The following is a 17084-nucleotide window of genomic DNA, read 5'->3' as shown; positions in this document are numbered from 1 at the left end:
AGTGGCGCGATCTCGGCTCACTGCAAGCTCCGCCTCCCGGGTTCACGCCATTCTCCTGCCTCAGCCTCCTGAGTAGCTGGGACTACAGGCGCCCGCCACCGCGCCCGGCTAGTTTTTTGTATTTTTAGTAGAGACAGGGTTTCACCGTGGTCTCGATCTCCTGACCTTGTGATCCGCCCGCCTCGGCCTCCCAAAGTGCTGGGATTACAGGCGTGAGCCACGCGCCCGGCCGCAATTGCTTCTTGATTATAAGTACACAGAATGCAGTAAGAATATGTATAAGCCTAATTATGAGTCTTTTTACAGTTTGTTTTACTAATTGCTTTTCTACAGATCACAATATACTTCTGTTGAGTTAATTTAAAAGAAGTTAGCTTGTAAAATAAAGCACTGGAAAAAAATTTCATTTTAATATAAAATAAACTTTGTACTTCAGTTATGGGATAATTTTGGCAATGCAGTATAATTGCTTGTTTATTTGTTCATACTTCTCTTGCTCTACATTTTGTATGAGGTCTTGTTTGTATTATCATCATATCTCAAAGCCTTGGCTATTGCCTTTCACAGAGTAGGTGTTAAATAAACATTACTAAATAAATGTTAGAACTATGAGCAGGGCCTATACTCATATAATATCAATATTTGAAACTTTTTTATTAAGAAATTCAAAATTGTATTCTAATTAGTAAAATTTAAATTGCTGAAAATCAAAGACTACTTCCCTACCTAACCATTAAAATTTTATATTCCTCAAATAAAAAATTATATTTGAAGTTGAATAAATTATCCTGTTGTTTATTAAAATATAACTCACATTTTTAGGACTAAAGGTTTCAGAATTAATGAACAAATTCTTTAAAATGTTAAGTGCTTTTATTCTTAATGTGTCCTTTTCATTTTAATTAACATTCAACGCAAAAAATATTCTACACAAAATATATTAGAAAGCGTTACCATTCCAACTTAAGACAGATGTGTATTAGGAATGGATCATTAGGAGTTGGAATATATTATTCTATTAAACATACCCTTTCAGTTTCTACTCCATGCTTTTCAGTTTAATGAGTATAGAAAATAGATTTTAAGCATTCAGGAGAAAGTTCCCATTCTAATGTTACATACAATACAATGAGGCAGGAGAATAGGGCTGAAGGCAGGGAACCTAAGGCTATCCAACGCAGACTTCCTCAAACTAAATTGAAAGGAAAACCCTAACTTTACTCGCCTAAGTAACAAAAGGACCAGTGGCAACTCCATCTGCAAACCCCTCACCTTTTCAGCCAGGCAGATGAGAAATTGGCTGTTGGCAACCAATCAGACTGAGTCTTCGTTTGCATAGAAGTATAACTTTGTAACTTCACCTTAGCTTCTGATTGGTTGCAAAAAGCAATTGGTTGTTTTTTGCAAGTATAATACAAAAAGCAATTGGTTGCTTTTTGCAACCAATCAGATATTTGCACAGGAGTGTGACCTTTGTAACTTCACTTCAGCTTCTGGATGGCTGCTTTCGGATCAGACTCATTGCAGGCTACCACTTCATTTACATGAGGTGAGCATGAAGTGGCCAATGGGAAACTTCTGGGGGTATTTGGACCCAAAAGGATTCTGTATCTGGGCCCTTGAGCCACTGATCGGCCTGCTCCCACACTGGGAGTGAACTTTCGTTTTCAATAAATCCCTGCTTTCGTTCTTTTGTTGTTTCATTCTTTCTTTGCTTTGCTGGGCGTTTTGTCCAATTCTTTATTCAAAAAGTAAAGAACCTGGACAACTTGCAGTCACAACCTTGTACCGGTGACAAACAGGACTTACCAAACTTAATAATCTTGTCAGTAATAACATTAATTTTCAAACTGATTCCTTCAGTAGAAGGGTACACTTAATTGTACAGTATAATTTTTCCAAATTCAGAAAGTTCTGAAAATTTAACCACAAAATCAATCCAAAAATAATATTGACTCTGTGAATATATATGTTAACTATTTCTTTAAAATGCACTAGGTTAGCTCCATAAATGTAGCACAAAACGAAACCATTTTAAAACTCAGCGTGATTCACAAATAGCATCTCCTCATCATTGTAATACATTACGGCTCATGTTAATAATATGCCAGTAACAGTGAAAAAAATTTATATCTTTTATACTTTTATTATGTCAATAATGAATTATTTTTCAAGAATATATTAACTGAAAAAATCAGAATTTAATAAAGTTTGAATTCTAGTTTTACATCATTCAAATAAGAATATTATTTTGAGAGGGAGAGGGAAAATGAGAATAGGAAAGCAGCAGGTGTAGTCAGGTTTAAGGTGCATGGCAAAGAACTTGGCATAAGGCCATGTACACTTGCCAAAGTGTATCACAAATATGGCTCTGAGTCTTCTAGCAGCAAAGAAGAGAAAATCAATTACCTGATTGTTATAAAAATAATTACTTTCCTTGTAAGCATGGTAAATTCAATGTGCTGGGAGGTGATTGAAATGACTCCTATTTTATAACAGTGATAATGTGTAATGTAGTGTTCTTACATTATGTATGCAAGTATAATACAAACTATAATTATTTCAGATCCATGTAATTTGATATTTAAGACCTATCTCTATCTTAACTACTTTCAAATTTCCTTTCTGGTAGATACTTTAGCAAATATTTATTGTGCTTACTGTTCTAGGTACTTATGATATGTCAATGAACAACCCAATTCCCTGTTCTTGAGGAACTCAGATACAAAAGCATTACATAAAGTCCTTCAATAATTAGGGCAGAGATGTAATAAAATTTTAGGTTATTTTGATTAAAAATTTCAACTTTTAGAAATACACTTTACTATGTAAAATATCATCATAATTTTAATATTTAATTTTAACAGAATATATACATATAAGACATGAAATAATAGCTAAAATGTACTGAGTAATTACTAATGATGTACATCATGGAATATACCTTACATACATTTTATAATAAAAAGTTCAATACAACTTATCTGAAAGTTAGTATAATTAACTCCATTATGCACATGAGCAAATGGAGAGCAAGGCCGAGGCCACATTAGATAGAATAGGAAGAATCAACATTTGAGCCTAGGTCTACTTATGCCCAAACCCTTCACTCAAAAGAGATAAAAATTTTGCTCAAGGTTATGCAGCAGTTCTGTTTGAGAGATAGGTCTAATATAACATGATTATCAAAGTATTTATATTCTCATGACAATAGAACAAAATGAAGGAATGTCGTATTAGTCTATCACTATAAAGTAAAAGAACATTTTACATAATACATTATATGAATAATACAAAATATATTTTCAATATATTCCTTTTAATATAAAAGCAAAGATAAATCTTTGCTGTCCAGCTGGACTTGTTTATTTGCCGTGCCTTGCTTAATTTAATTGTGTATTAACTTAAGACTAATTCAATCCTGTTTCATGGTTAGGATTTTCAAAAGTCTCAGAGAGACATCATTTTCCCTATGTCCCCCATTCTCCAGAGAGTTGCATTGCTCTAAAAATCTTCCTAATTGAAGCTCACCTTGGCTTAAGTATTTTTTTTTTTCTTTCTAAAGCAGAATACAGAAAATAGACTCAGTTAAATATTTCTAATAGCTGATTTGGGGTTATATAAACTTTCACTTTTTATTATTTATCTTACCTTGGTATACAATATGAAACCCTTGTTTGTTTTGTGAATAGTCACTGTGAAAATACAAGCTGGTTTCATGGGTGGTACTGAATAAGGAAGATGGTATTTGAGGACCACTAAGCCGGCCAATAACAGTACTAGTTTCTGAGGATCCACTTCGTACTTCCAAATAATCATGTATGGTTTCTGTAGAAAAATTTACAAACTGGAGATGTACACCTGAAGAAGAAAACAAACATAATGCTACTTTATTTGTTTTACCAAATTAAACATAAATATACACACACACAAAGTCAAGTGGCATGATCTCAAGATCTGAGTCATGGATTTGCTGTGTGCCTAGGACAGCTAACTTTGCTAAGGTTCAAAGTAAAAGAATACTGCTCTCACATGTCCATTATTAGTTAAAAGGAAAAATATTTCATTTCATTATAATGTCACTGTATGGAAAATGATCCAAAAAAGTGGCTTTCTTATTCTTTAATACCCTTTAAATTACATAAACTAATTTTTAGAGGAAAAGGCCACTTTTGGCCTAATTTGTGTTATTAAAAGGTCAAAGGTTGAAAATAATTGCAAATTTGTAATATACTAACATAGATTTCGCAATTGCATTAGAAGTTATTCATTCATAGGAGAGAAATTAACTTCTCAGAAATATAACTTGTATGTAATTTTAAGGGTGCTCTTTATGCAAGCTTTTATATAATAACTTCAGTAAAATCTGGTGATCATTGTTATATGTGGTCATATTGCAATGTAACCTCAATATCTTTTTTTTTTTTTTTTGAGACGGAGTCTCACTCTGTCGCCCGGGCTGGAGTGCAGTGGCCAAATCTCAGCTCACCGCAAGCTCCGCCTCCCGGGTTTACGCCATTCTCCTGCCTCAGCCTCCGGAGTAGCTGGGACTACAGGCGCCCGCCACCTCGACCGGCTAGTTTTTTTGTATTTTTTAGTAGAGACGGGGTTTCACAGTGTTAGCCAGGATGGTCTCGATCTCCTGATCTCGTGATCCGCCCGTCTCGGCCTCCCAAAGTGGGGTAAGAGCTTGCAGCCACCGGCGCCCTTGAGCCACCGCGCCCGGCAGCCTCAATATCTTTATAAGCATAACTAAAATATGAGACAGTGAAATGTCTCCGGGATAAAAAAATCTTGTAGTATGTTTGCTTAATTAATTTAACACTCAATTTTAGTAAATTTGATGTTTTTCTTACTATTACCACTCTCCAAATTATTTATAATAAAATCTGATATGCAGTGAATGTTTTAAGTTATTTATATTTGCTGTGCATTATATATATTACCTGCCGTAAGTGATTTATATATGCTAACTTATTTAATTCTCATCATTTCATGAGAATGAGGAAAGTGAGTCACAGAGAAGTAAAACACATGTAAAGTTTACACAATGACCCAGTAGGTTTGAACTGCAAACCGAGGCATTCAGACTCTTAGGCTTATGATATTAATAATTACACTGGGGCTCCAAGTAAATGCACATCATGTTACTAAATGATTTTTTAAAGAGGTCCTTGGACAAATAAGTTTTGGAAATACTTAAAACAGGGTTTAAAATATTAAACAACTTTCTATAAAATTAGATTAACTTCTTAGAACTTTGAGCATGCTACCTTAATATGTGAAGACCCAAGATGTGCACTTTTGTTTTATTTTAACTGAGCACTTTTATTACACAGCATCTTTCTAAAATTGTTTCATACATTCTTGAACAAATGTTTCTTTACCTCTTGAAATGTATTTTTTATTTTAAAAAATTCATATACTGTTTAAATACATTGGATCTAATATTTGATTTAATCAAAACTCAAAGAAAACGGTGTGCTTATTAAAATGTAATCAAATAAATTTCATTTATAGAGATATATATTCAAGTTTTAATAAAGTTGGTTTTCAAAAACAAGAATTAGCCAGAAATTGAAGATAGTGTTATAATGAGACTATTGAAACTATTTTTAATAATTTGTTTTAAAATAATTCATTTAGCTATATAAGCTACAGTGACTAGTGAAAGACATGTGGAAGAACCATGCTGGTTCAATCTGTTGTTCATTTACATCAGTATTCTATCAATGGACATAGAAGTTCACTACAACTTTGAACTTAGAGTTTCCACATTTTAGCCAAAATGATCCTAAAAAGGACTTCTAAACAGAAAGTCCCCCAGTAACCTTCTCTCAATAACCCCCTGCTCTCCCAAAACCTCAAGCCAGTCACACAGTGTTCAGACATGTTTAATTTTTTTTTAGTTTTCTCACCTGTGTTTTTCTACTTGTCACTTTGTTTACCTAGAATTTCTTTCACACTCCCTGCAGCAGACTGACATTCTTTGCTGGACTGACTTTTACTTATCTTTTTGTTTTTTTCATTTCATTTAACCATTTATTTATTTTTTAGAGACAGGGTTGCCCAGGCTGCTCAGTGGCATGATCTAGCTCACTGTAAACTCAACTCCGGGACTGAAGCAGTCATTCTGCCTCAACCTTCTGATTAGGTGGGACATACAGGTGGGTTCCACCATGTGTGGCTAATTTTCTTTTTTTTGAGACGGAGTCTTGCTCTATCATGCAGGCTGGAGTGCAGTGGCAAGATCTTGGCTCACTGCAACCTCTGCCTCCTGGGTTCAAGCAATTCTCCTGCCTCGGCCTCCCGAGTAGCTGCGACTACAGACGCTTGCCACCATGCCTGGATAACTTTTCGTATTTTTAGTAGAGACGAGGTTTCACCGTGTTAGCCAGGATGGTCTCAGTCTCCTGTGATCTGCCCGCATCAGCTTCCCAAAGTGCTGGGATTACAGGCGTGAGTCACCGTGCCTGGCCTGTTTACTTATCTTTAAAGCAAAAGTTCAAGCATCACTCCCTCTGTCAAGACTTTACTGCATTTCCTGTACTAGACTGATGTCCATTCTAAGTACAATCCTGTGCTCCTTAGTTATACTGTATCAAAATAATACATTTTACTGTCTTCTCATTATGACTGTAACTTATTTAAAGAAAAATGCAGTCTGCATTGCCATACATTTTATCTCCAGCACTTAGCAGTATCTGGAGTATAATATACACTCAGTAAATATTTGTCAAAACAGAGTTATCTGTTAATTTACGTAAAACATTTAAATATGCTTTTATACTCTGAGGTTGCAGATGCTTACTGGGTAGTGAGATACCTAAGTTCAGTGCTCAATAGGTGACATAGTAAAGAATTTCCTAATTACTCAAAAACCACCTGGTTTGTGCTTCAATAAGTATCTATTCATCCTAGTCTTCTGTGATTTAATGAACATGTGTACCCTCAATCAAGCACTTCTTTTAGTGCATTTATAAACTCGTAGGATCTGCAAAAGCTGTAAGAGAGTATATTAGTGATGTAAGGGTAAGAATTTATTAAATATGAGATATGATGTAATGTATCTAAAATATTGGGAATGATTACATTAAAATTAGGAAGGTATTATAGTGATTTATATTTAATCCTAATATTTTAAAATTTATACTACTTTTAAAATAAAATCTGATTTACTTATAAAGAAAATGGGATGAATTCAATAGATTACTAGAATATAATAACTGTACTACTTGATTACAGCAATAAGAAAAGAGTTATAAAAGCAATGTACATAAAATTTAGGTTGAATTTATCATTATTACACATACCTAATTCAGAGTATATCCATACCTAACATAGTGACTAAAAAATAGTGTAAGTTTGTCTATCTATCTCAATCTATACATCTTGATATATACTTATAAAATGCCCTTGCACACTGTTGGTGGGAATATATATTAGGACAAACATTATAGGAAACAATATGGAGGTTTCTCAAAAAAATTAGAAATAGAACTACCATATGCTCCAACAATCCTACCACTGGGTATATGTGCAAAAGAATTGAAGTCAGAATCTTGAAGAGATATCTTCAGTCTTGTGTTTTTGCAGCATTATTCACAATGGACAAGATATGGAGTCAACCTAAGTGCCCATCATCTGATGAATGGATAAAGAAAATATAGTATATATACACAATGAAACACTATTCAACCATAAAAAAAAACAAGGGAATTCTGTCATGTACAACAATATGGATGAGTCTGGAGGGCATTATGTTGAGTGCAATAAGTCAGGCACAGAAAGACATATCACATGATCTCATTTACATGTGGAATCTGAAAAAACTGAACTCAGAAGTAGAAAGTAGAATGGTAGTTACCAGGGTGTAAGAGAGAGGGATTAAGAAAATGTTGGTTAAAGGGTACAAAATTTCAGTTACACAAAAGAAGTAAATTCATTGTACAACATGGTAACTATAGTTATTAACAACATATTGCACTCTTGAAAATTGCCAAGAGGGTTTTAAGTATTCTCACCACAAAAATTTCAAGGTAATGTGTTAATTAACTGATTTAGTTCTTCCAAAATGTATACATATTTCAAAACATCATGTTGTACATGATAAATATGTACCATTTTTATTTGTTAATTAAAAAATAATAAACAAATTAGAGTTAAAAAAAAGAAAATGCCCATATACCTTCAATTTTCCAAGTACTCCATGTGAAATGTATTTGACTTAAGCAACAAGTATTTAAATTTCACTCTTCAATTTACATAGCTGTATGTATTCCTAAACTAAACTGAAATTTATGAAGATTGTATAAAGTCTTATTCAACATTGACATTTATTTTAAGGCTACATTAATAAATATTGAAAGCTCTTTCACGTGTTTTTAATACACATACCAAAACCTATGGGTAGTTTTATTGTCCATGTGCAATCTAAACTGCTGGGATAGTTTCCAGGAAACCCAGGACTGAGGATCACACCACTGAAGTCTGACATAGCACCACCACACTGAGCTGCAAAATAACAGAAATCCAAAGTAAACCAGAGTAGAGGAATAATTTACTGTACTAAAAAACATATTAAAATCATTTCACATTTTCAAGGCTCTGAGTTAAAACTGTTTGATATAACTTTGAATATTGTCAATGTTCATTCACTACACACTAGGAATTAAATATAATCAACAACAGATTTTCTAAAACAGAGTAAGAAGACATCATCCTTCCTTCCTCAGAAATAAATGCAAAGTAAATCAATTATTGCATAAAAGTAACAGATCATGCACAGTGAATGTAAACGAACAAAGACATGTCCTTTGCCACAGTGGGTAGTGGGTACTTTATTTCTCTTTCTCAAGTAGTCCTAGAAATGTTTTGAATCATCCCAAAGATGATATAATTTAGAGTAAAATCAAGCCAACCACTTCAGCTCTAAGTACCGTATTCAAGAGGAAATCATTTTCACAACCTTCCCTACTTTTCCTCTTTTTGTGGCTCAATAAATAATTTTAAGCAAAATGTTGGTTTCCATTCCTATGTGAGAAGTTCACATATTACACATTAGATATGGCCTTATTTTATCCTAAAAGAACCAAGACAAAAAAATAGAGAAGTGAAAATACATAAAAAGATGCACACAAATTTGAGAATTTAGGGAGTTAGTAAATGTGCTTGTTTTGGAATCCCTATGATACAGGTTTACTATCAATAAGGTAAGCAAAAGCAATAAGACCAGAAATTTACTCAAGGTTTTAAATATAGTTAGATAGAACTCTTGAGCATATATTAAAGGCAACTGCATTTCAGAAACCTATTCTTCCCTCTAAAGCACATTTTTATCATATTATTGTTAGATGAAGAATCGAATTTCATGACTACAAATGAAATTCAAAAGTTACCTATATAGAACACTTATTTGCAATGGCATCCAATTATTTCTTGCCAAGAGTAGCAACAGACAGATACTCAAATCTCAGGTTATATATTTTAAAGGCAAATTCAGTGAGAATTTTAACAATGTTTTATACAATATTCAATAACAAGTTTGACAACTATCTTTTGCTATGTGAACTGAACAAATTATGTGTCAAGCTGATTTTACTAGGGAGAAATATATAATCTTGGAGTCAACCTGCATATAAACCTTTCATGAAACTTGTGATTATAATCAAGCTCTAAAGATATGCCCATATGCTTTTTCATGCTTCTGAAATCTCAGTTAATTCACCCTTAAACCAAATCAATTTTCGGCGAAGTTAGTATTTACCAGTTAATTTCCTAAATTCAATTGTTCACACATATTCATCACAAAATCTGAAAATTAATGAATTGTAAAAATATTTTGGTCAATTAAATATTTTAAAATATTTCTGGCAATACACTTGTAGGTTTGTTTTGCTTTATTCTGAAATTTGAGTAAAAGTCAAGGACTATCTTTTATTTTCTTGCCTTCATAATTTCAAGGCTTTGAGCTGCTTATCATCCTTCTAATTCTGTTGCTTTCTATCACTTTAAATATGAGCTGGAATTCCTGTCCTCTGCATTGATGGTCCCTCCTTTCAGGGTGAAAAATACCAAAACCAAAGGAGAAAAAGCAAAGAGAATAAAGAGTAAAGAAATAACAACAACAGAAGAAAAACAATGACAAATCATTAGAGACATATGAAGAAGCATACCAAAGAATGCATCTGCCTTCAGCAATTTGTTCATGTCTATTTCCTCAGTATCTCTGCAATCTCAACACTCCTATGCCTTGAATAACAATTTTATGTGTGTCATCAGCGGCTTCATGTAGACTCTTTTCTGTCCCATTACACTCTTTTTGTTAGGGACAACCATAGCTTAGTCTTCCAAAATAAAATGAACTTTTGTTTTTTCATCTTAGTTGTCTCTAGTATCTAAAATCTCACATGAATTTTCCTTCTTTCAATCAAAATATCTGGGAGATGGTTTATTTTCCAGTTCGCGAGGCTGTAGCCTTGTTATCTGATGACTAGTGTTTTAAGACATTCTCTGAATCAGCCCCTTACTTTCATCTTCTCGTTACAATATTGCTATTATATCCCTGCTAATACTTTAATACTCTATCACATGTAGTACAAGCTTATTGTTCAGAAGTTATAAAATACAAAAAAAAAAAAAAAAGAGGGGAAAGGAATTTAAAATGGGCCGGGCACGGTGGCTCATGCCTGTAATCCCAACACATTGGTAGGCCGAGGCAGGCGGATCACCTGAGGTCAGGAGTTCGAGAGCAGCATGACCAACATGGTGAAACCCCATCTTTACTAAACATACAAAATTATGTAATAAAACAATTTTTCTAATTTAGTTTACAATATAAATGTAAACTTAAGATGATACTTTATTTACTAAAAGAAGTGGTAATTTAAAAAAATATATTTTATATTTTATTTCTCTTTTACCCTGTCTTATGGTGCTGAGAAAATTGATTTTTTTAAAATAATAATAATTGGTGCAAGCAACATAACAAAATGGGAACTGTCCTGTAATACTAGAGTGGTATTTAAATTTGTACAACATTATGGAGAAATTTGATAATATTTATGAAAGGTTTTAAGCAGTTCTATTCAGAGACATAATTAATCTATTTAGGAAAAATTACAAGCAAACTATTAGAGCTGTGCTCTAATTATAATATGAGATGTGTTCATAATAAACATAAAACCAAAAAATGAGGAAGATAAAACGAAGCATGAATAGAAATAATTTGGAAGCAGCATCGAGTTACAGCAAAAATGTGGGCCTATACTTTCAAAGTACCCAAGTTTCCTTTTAATATATTCCATATCTTGACTGTCTGTCACCACTAAAGACATTTCATGAGGTATCATACTCCCTTTGTTAGCCACTTTAGATTCCTTATCTAAATTCTGGCTCAATAGCAAGCAATCGAAGATTTACTTATATTCCTGTTCAATGGATACATTGAGAAAACTGTCTAGGAATTTTTTTGTCTTTTCTTAATTTCTACAGCTTAAGTCATCCATTGATATTGGAGTTGAGGATAAATAAAAATAAAATTTTTAAATAAAAAAAGGAAGATGTGAAATACTTTCCTCAAAAAGTCATTTCCATAAGATCTGGTAAAAGGCAAACTATATGTTTGAAAATCATGATATACAGAATGAAACTTTAAAATCTGATGAAGCTTACAAATACTTTATAGTCTTTTAACTTACCTAAACAAATTGGGATTGGATAATTCCATCTTCTTACAGGTCCTGGCATACATGTAATGTGAGAGTGACCCTACATAAACAAAATGATGTGATTCAGTAAACATATACAAAAGTTTAAATTTATTGTAGTAGAGTCAATTACTATTATAAAACAAGCTTAGGTATATGGTTTTATTTTATACACATATTTACTTTTATGGAAATCTTAGCATGATTAAAGAAAGGTGATTATACACACCTATGATAAAATGTAAAATATAACTACATGATATTGGTAGAAAAAATAATACTTCATATCATATTAGAATTGTGGTTTTAATATTTCCTATCACAATACATTTTACTAAGATACTGCAGTGACTATATAAGTGAAAGGGTCATATACATGGTGGTTTATAATAAATTGCTATAATACCCAAAGTGAAATAGGTTAAAGAATAATTTTAAAATTGTTTCATGAAAATGTTAAAACAAGTCAAAGTATATTAACTTTTCTATTGAAACATAAAGTCCTGAAAGCATTTGGATTTTACCTCCGAGATTTATAATTTTGTTGATACAACTTTAAAGACTATAAATTGAATATTTTTAATTTTGCTTTCTCTGAAGAATTTATTTAATATGCAAAATAGTATTTGCTTTAACTTTTTATCTTACAGTTGGTTTATTGTTTAAGGAAATTTTTTTCGCATGCTTACTTATAAACCTGAGACCCTCAACAAAAAAGTCAAAAAAGATCGAATATAAATACATAAAATCAAGAATATACAATTGACAAATCACTTCCTTTAGCAACAATATACTTTGCTAGTAAATTTTCACGTAATTTGGAACTGTATTGTTTCTATGGAAGTTCATTCAGTACTTTAAGTAGCATTTCTTTTTATTTTCAAATCTAAAAAATCAGGGAATTCCAGTTGTTCATATTCCTATGCTGGAATAGAGACAAAAGTAAAGATTAATTTTTACTTTAAAAGTAAAGCTTTAATTTAGCTTAATTTAAAATCAAGAAGAAAGGACTTCCTAACGTTTCCTATTTTGACTCAAAAATCAGTTTTTTTTACTTCCGAAACAAATAAATTTAGTCCATTCCAGCCAATACTTCTCGATGCCGTACATTTATTAACAAATTGGAGCACCTTTTGATTTAAGATGCCAAACAGGAACAATGTTGCTAAAACCATGGGCTTTATCAATCATTGATTGTAAAATATTCTGAAAGGCAATGAAAATCAAAACCACAACTTTAAATAGACTTTACCTGAAGAGAATATCCTTGATCACGCACTGAAAAGATACCACATCTCCAACCATATATCTGGTTCTCAATTTAATTCCCTGCCTAGCGAGTTTTGTGGTTCAGGACAGGAATCCAAACCAATTGCCGCTAAGAATATTTAATTGATAACAATTTAAGCTACCTTTCAAGTGTAAATGCCCTCAAGTTATGCCATATTAAAGCTTGCCTAACAATTGGAATATCAGTGTCTATTATCAACTAGATACTACATTGAGACGTTTGAGAATGCTTCTGTGAAACAGATTGTAACTGTAGATGCTAAGAACATTTGAACACCATTATCAAAGTTAGTTACTTTTTAAATTTTTACGGCACTTAGTCATTTAAACTAGCTGTGCTGAATAATACCTAAATTGTGTTTTAACTCCAGGACGTCTATATTGTTTTCTACTGGCTGTGACAAAAGGGGGCTTAAAATTTCGGAAAGAAAATTCCTACATGAAATATTAAAAGAAGTCTTATTATGATATAGAATGAAAATAATTACTTTAAACATTCTTTAGCAAAAACTAAAAAAATTATTTGCCATCTTTGTTGCTTCCCTTGCTTAACTCTTTCTTCTTATTATTCTGAATCAGTTTTTAAATTCATGAGGTACATTTTGATGATGTAATTCTTATTATATGTAAATTTTTAAAAATATAGTTGTAAGTAGAACTTTTCTTTCTCTGAAGATATTATAATCAAAAAGGAGAGGCCAAGCACGGTGGCTCACACCTGTAATCCCAGCACTTTGGGAGGCTCAGGCGGGTGGATCACCTGTGGTCAGGAGTTTGAGATCAGCCTGGCCAACATGGTGAAACCCCATCTCTACCAAAAACGCAAACATTATCCAGGTGTGGTGGCAGGTGCCTGTAATCCTACCTACTTGGGAGGCTAAGGCAGGAGAATTGCTTGAACCCAAGAGGCGGACGTTGCAGTGAGCCGAGATCGTGTCATTGCACTCCAGCTTGGGTGACAGAGTGAGACTTCATCTCAAAAAAAAAAAAAAAAAAAAAAGAAAAAAAAGAAAAGAAAGGAGAAAACAAGAAAACTGGTGTCTCATTGAGACCTGAAAAGTATTATGTGCTACTTGAATTCAGTATTTTATTTTCTGATAAGGAGATAAGAATGTAATTTAAAACACTTTCATTATTTTTATTAGGTAAGAACTTATTTTTTATCTAGAGTAAATGAATAAGTTCCTGGAAACACATAACCTCCCAAGATAGAGTTTTGTATCTAGAGTCAATGAATAAATCCCTGCAAACACACAACCTCCCAAGTTAGAATTAGTGAGAAACTGAAACCCTGAACAGACCACTGAGTTCTAAATTTAATCAGTAAGATAAAAACCTACCAAAAATAAAAACAAAGCCCCAGACCAGATGGATTTATGGCTGAATTCTACAAAACGTACAAACAAAGCTGATACCAATTTACCAAAACTTACAAAAAATCAAGGAGAAGGAACTTTCCTAACTCATTCTACAAAGGCCACCACCATCCTAATACCAAAACACAGCAAATACACAACAAAAAAAGAAAAATATGGGACAATATTCCTGATGAACACAGTTCCTAAAATCCTCAGCAAAATACTATCAAACCAACTCCAGTAGCATATCAAAAAGTTAATTCACCACGATCTAACAGGATTCTTCCTGGGATGCAAGGCTGTTTCAACATATGCAAATCAATACATGCGATTCACCATGTAAATAGAATTAAAAATAAAAACCATATGATCATTTCAAGAGATGCAGGAAAAGCTTTCAATAAAATCCAACATCCCTTAATGATAAAAACCCTAAAGAAACTGTGCATCAAAGGAACACATTTTAAAATAATAAGAGCCATATATGACAAACCCACAGCCAATATAATACTGATTGGACAAAAGCTGGGATAATTCACTTTGAGAAGAGGAACAAGAAAAGGATGTTCACTCTCACCACTTGTACTCAATATACTTCTGGAAGTCCGAGCCAGAGCAATCAGGCCAGAGAAATAAATAAAAGGTATCCAACAAGGAAAACAACAAGTCAAATTTTCTCTCTTCACTGACAACATGATTTTATACTTGGAAGACCGTAAAGAATCTGCCAAAAGGCTCATAGAACTGATAAACAACTTCAGTAAAGTATCAGGATATTTAATCAATGTACAAAAATTAGTAGCATTTATATAGACCAACAACATCCAGGCTGACAGTCAAATTAAGAATGCAATCCCATTTACAATAGCTGCAAAACAAATAAAATACGTGGCAATACATCTTATTAAGGAGGTAAAAGATCTTTACATGGAGAACTACAAAACACTTGTGAAAGAAATCACAGATGACAAAAAACAATGGGAAAACATTCCATGCCCCTGAATTGGAACAATTAATATCGTTAAAATGGCCATACTTCCCAAACCAATGTACAGATTCAGTGCTGTTTTTATCAAACTACCAACATCATTTTTCACAGAACTAGGAAAAAATTATGCTAAAATTCATATGGAACTGAAACAAAGCCCAAATAGCCAAAGTAATCCTAAACCAAAAAAGAAAAAAGCTAGAGTCATCACACAGCCTACTTCAAACTATACTACAAGGCTACAGTAACCAAAACAGCATGGTACTGGTACAGAAACAGATAACAATGATGGATGGAGTGGAATACAGAACTAAGAAATAAAGCCACAGATCCACACACATCTATTTGATTTTCATCTATTTGATTTTCATCAAGGTTGACCAAAAAAAAGCCACGGGAAAGTACTCTATTTAATAAATGGTGCTAGGATAACTGGCTAGCCATATTCAGAAGAAGGAAAATAGACACCTATCTCTCACCAGATACAAAAACTAACTCATGATGGATTAGATATTTAAATGTAAGACATCAAACTTCAGGAATCCTAGAAGAAAATCTAGGAAATAGCACTCTGGACAATGGCCTTGGCAAAGAATTTATGACTACATCCTCAAAAGTAATTGCAACAAAAATAAAAATTGACAAGACCTATTCTGCACAGCAAAATAAACTGTTAGAGGAGTAACAACCAGCCTACAGAATGGGAGAAAATGTTCATAAGCTATGCATCTGACAAAGTTCTAATATCCAGAATGTGTAAGGAACTTAAACAAGTCAACAAGCAAAACACAAATTCCCCATTAAAAAGTGAGCAAAAGTCATGAATAGACACTTCTCAGAAGACATATGAATGACCAACAAACATGAACAAATGTTCAATATCAGTAATCACCAGAGAAAAGCAAATCAACACCACAATAAGATACCATCACACACTAGCCACAATGGCTATGATGTAAAAGTCAGAAAAAAACAGATGGTGGCAAGGCTGCAGAGAAAAAGGAATGCTTTTACACTGTTGGTGGAAATGTAAATTAGTTCAGCCACTACGGAAAACAGTTTGGAGATTTCTCAAAGAACTTAGAACTACCATTTAACCCAGCAATCTCATTACTGGATATAGAACTAAAGGGGAAAAAAAAAAAAACAAAAAACATTCTACCAAAAGACACATGCGCTTGTATGTTTATCACAGCACTGTTCACAGTAGCAAAGACATGAAATCAACCTAGGTGCCCATCATTGATGGACTGGATAAAGAAAATGTGGTATATATATATATACCATTAAATAATATGCAGCCATAAAAAAGAGTGAAATCATGTCCTTTGCAGGAATGTGGCTGCAGGTGGAGGCCATTATCCAAGGAGAGTTAATGCAGGCATAAAAAACCAAATACCACATGTTGTCACTTACAAGTGGGAGCTAAACACTGGGTAGACATGGGTATAAAGATAGAAACAATAGACACTGGGGGTTACTGGGTGGGAGAAAGAAAGAGGAGGGCAAGGGTTGAAAATCTATGAGTAATGATATGGTTTGGCTGTGTCCCCTCCATATTCCAATTCCCATGTTGTCTCCGCCCACAACACGTGGGAATTCTCATCTTGAATTCCCACGTGTTGTGGCAGGGACCTGGTGGGAGGTAATTGAATCATGGGGGAAAGTCTCTCCCATGCTGTTCTCATGACAATGAATAAGTTTCAGGAGTACCAATCTTTTTTTTTTTTTTTTTTTTTT

The 17084-nt window shown here is 33.2% G+C and overlaps 1 protein-coding gene across 1 annotated transcript in view; it reads right to left on the bottom strand.

Moving 5' to 3' along the window:
• The window catches only part of CSMD3 (CUB and Sushi multiple domains 3), a gene marked incomplete at its 5' end in the record, with an annotated part of 336142 nt that overhangs the window by 130979 nt on the left and 188079 nt on the right, over window positions 1-17084 (bottom strand). Inside the window, 6 exon segments of the mRNA XM_017891519.1 lie at window positions 3652-3861; window positions 8398-8514; window positions 11700-11769; window positions 12961-12981; window positions 12984-13046; window positions 13049-13086. Coding sequence (XP_017747008.1) covers window positions 3652-3861; window positions 8398-8514; window positions 11700-11769; window positions 12961-12981; window positions 12984-13046; window positions 13049-13086 — 519 coding nt within the window.

This window comes from Rhinopithecus bieti, unplaced genomic scaffold (genome assembly GCF_001698545.2).
Source record: "Rhinopithecus bieti isolate Rb0 unplaced genomic scaffold, ASM169854v2 scaffold_18921, whole genome shotgun sequence".
Lineage (NCBI taxonomy): Eukaryota > Metazoa > Chordata > Mammalia > Primates > Cercopithecidae > Rhinopithecus > Rhinopithecus bieti.
The sequence above is the reverse complement of the archived record's forward strand: the minus strand, read 5'-3'. Positions and strand labels throughout refer to the sequence as shown.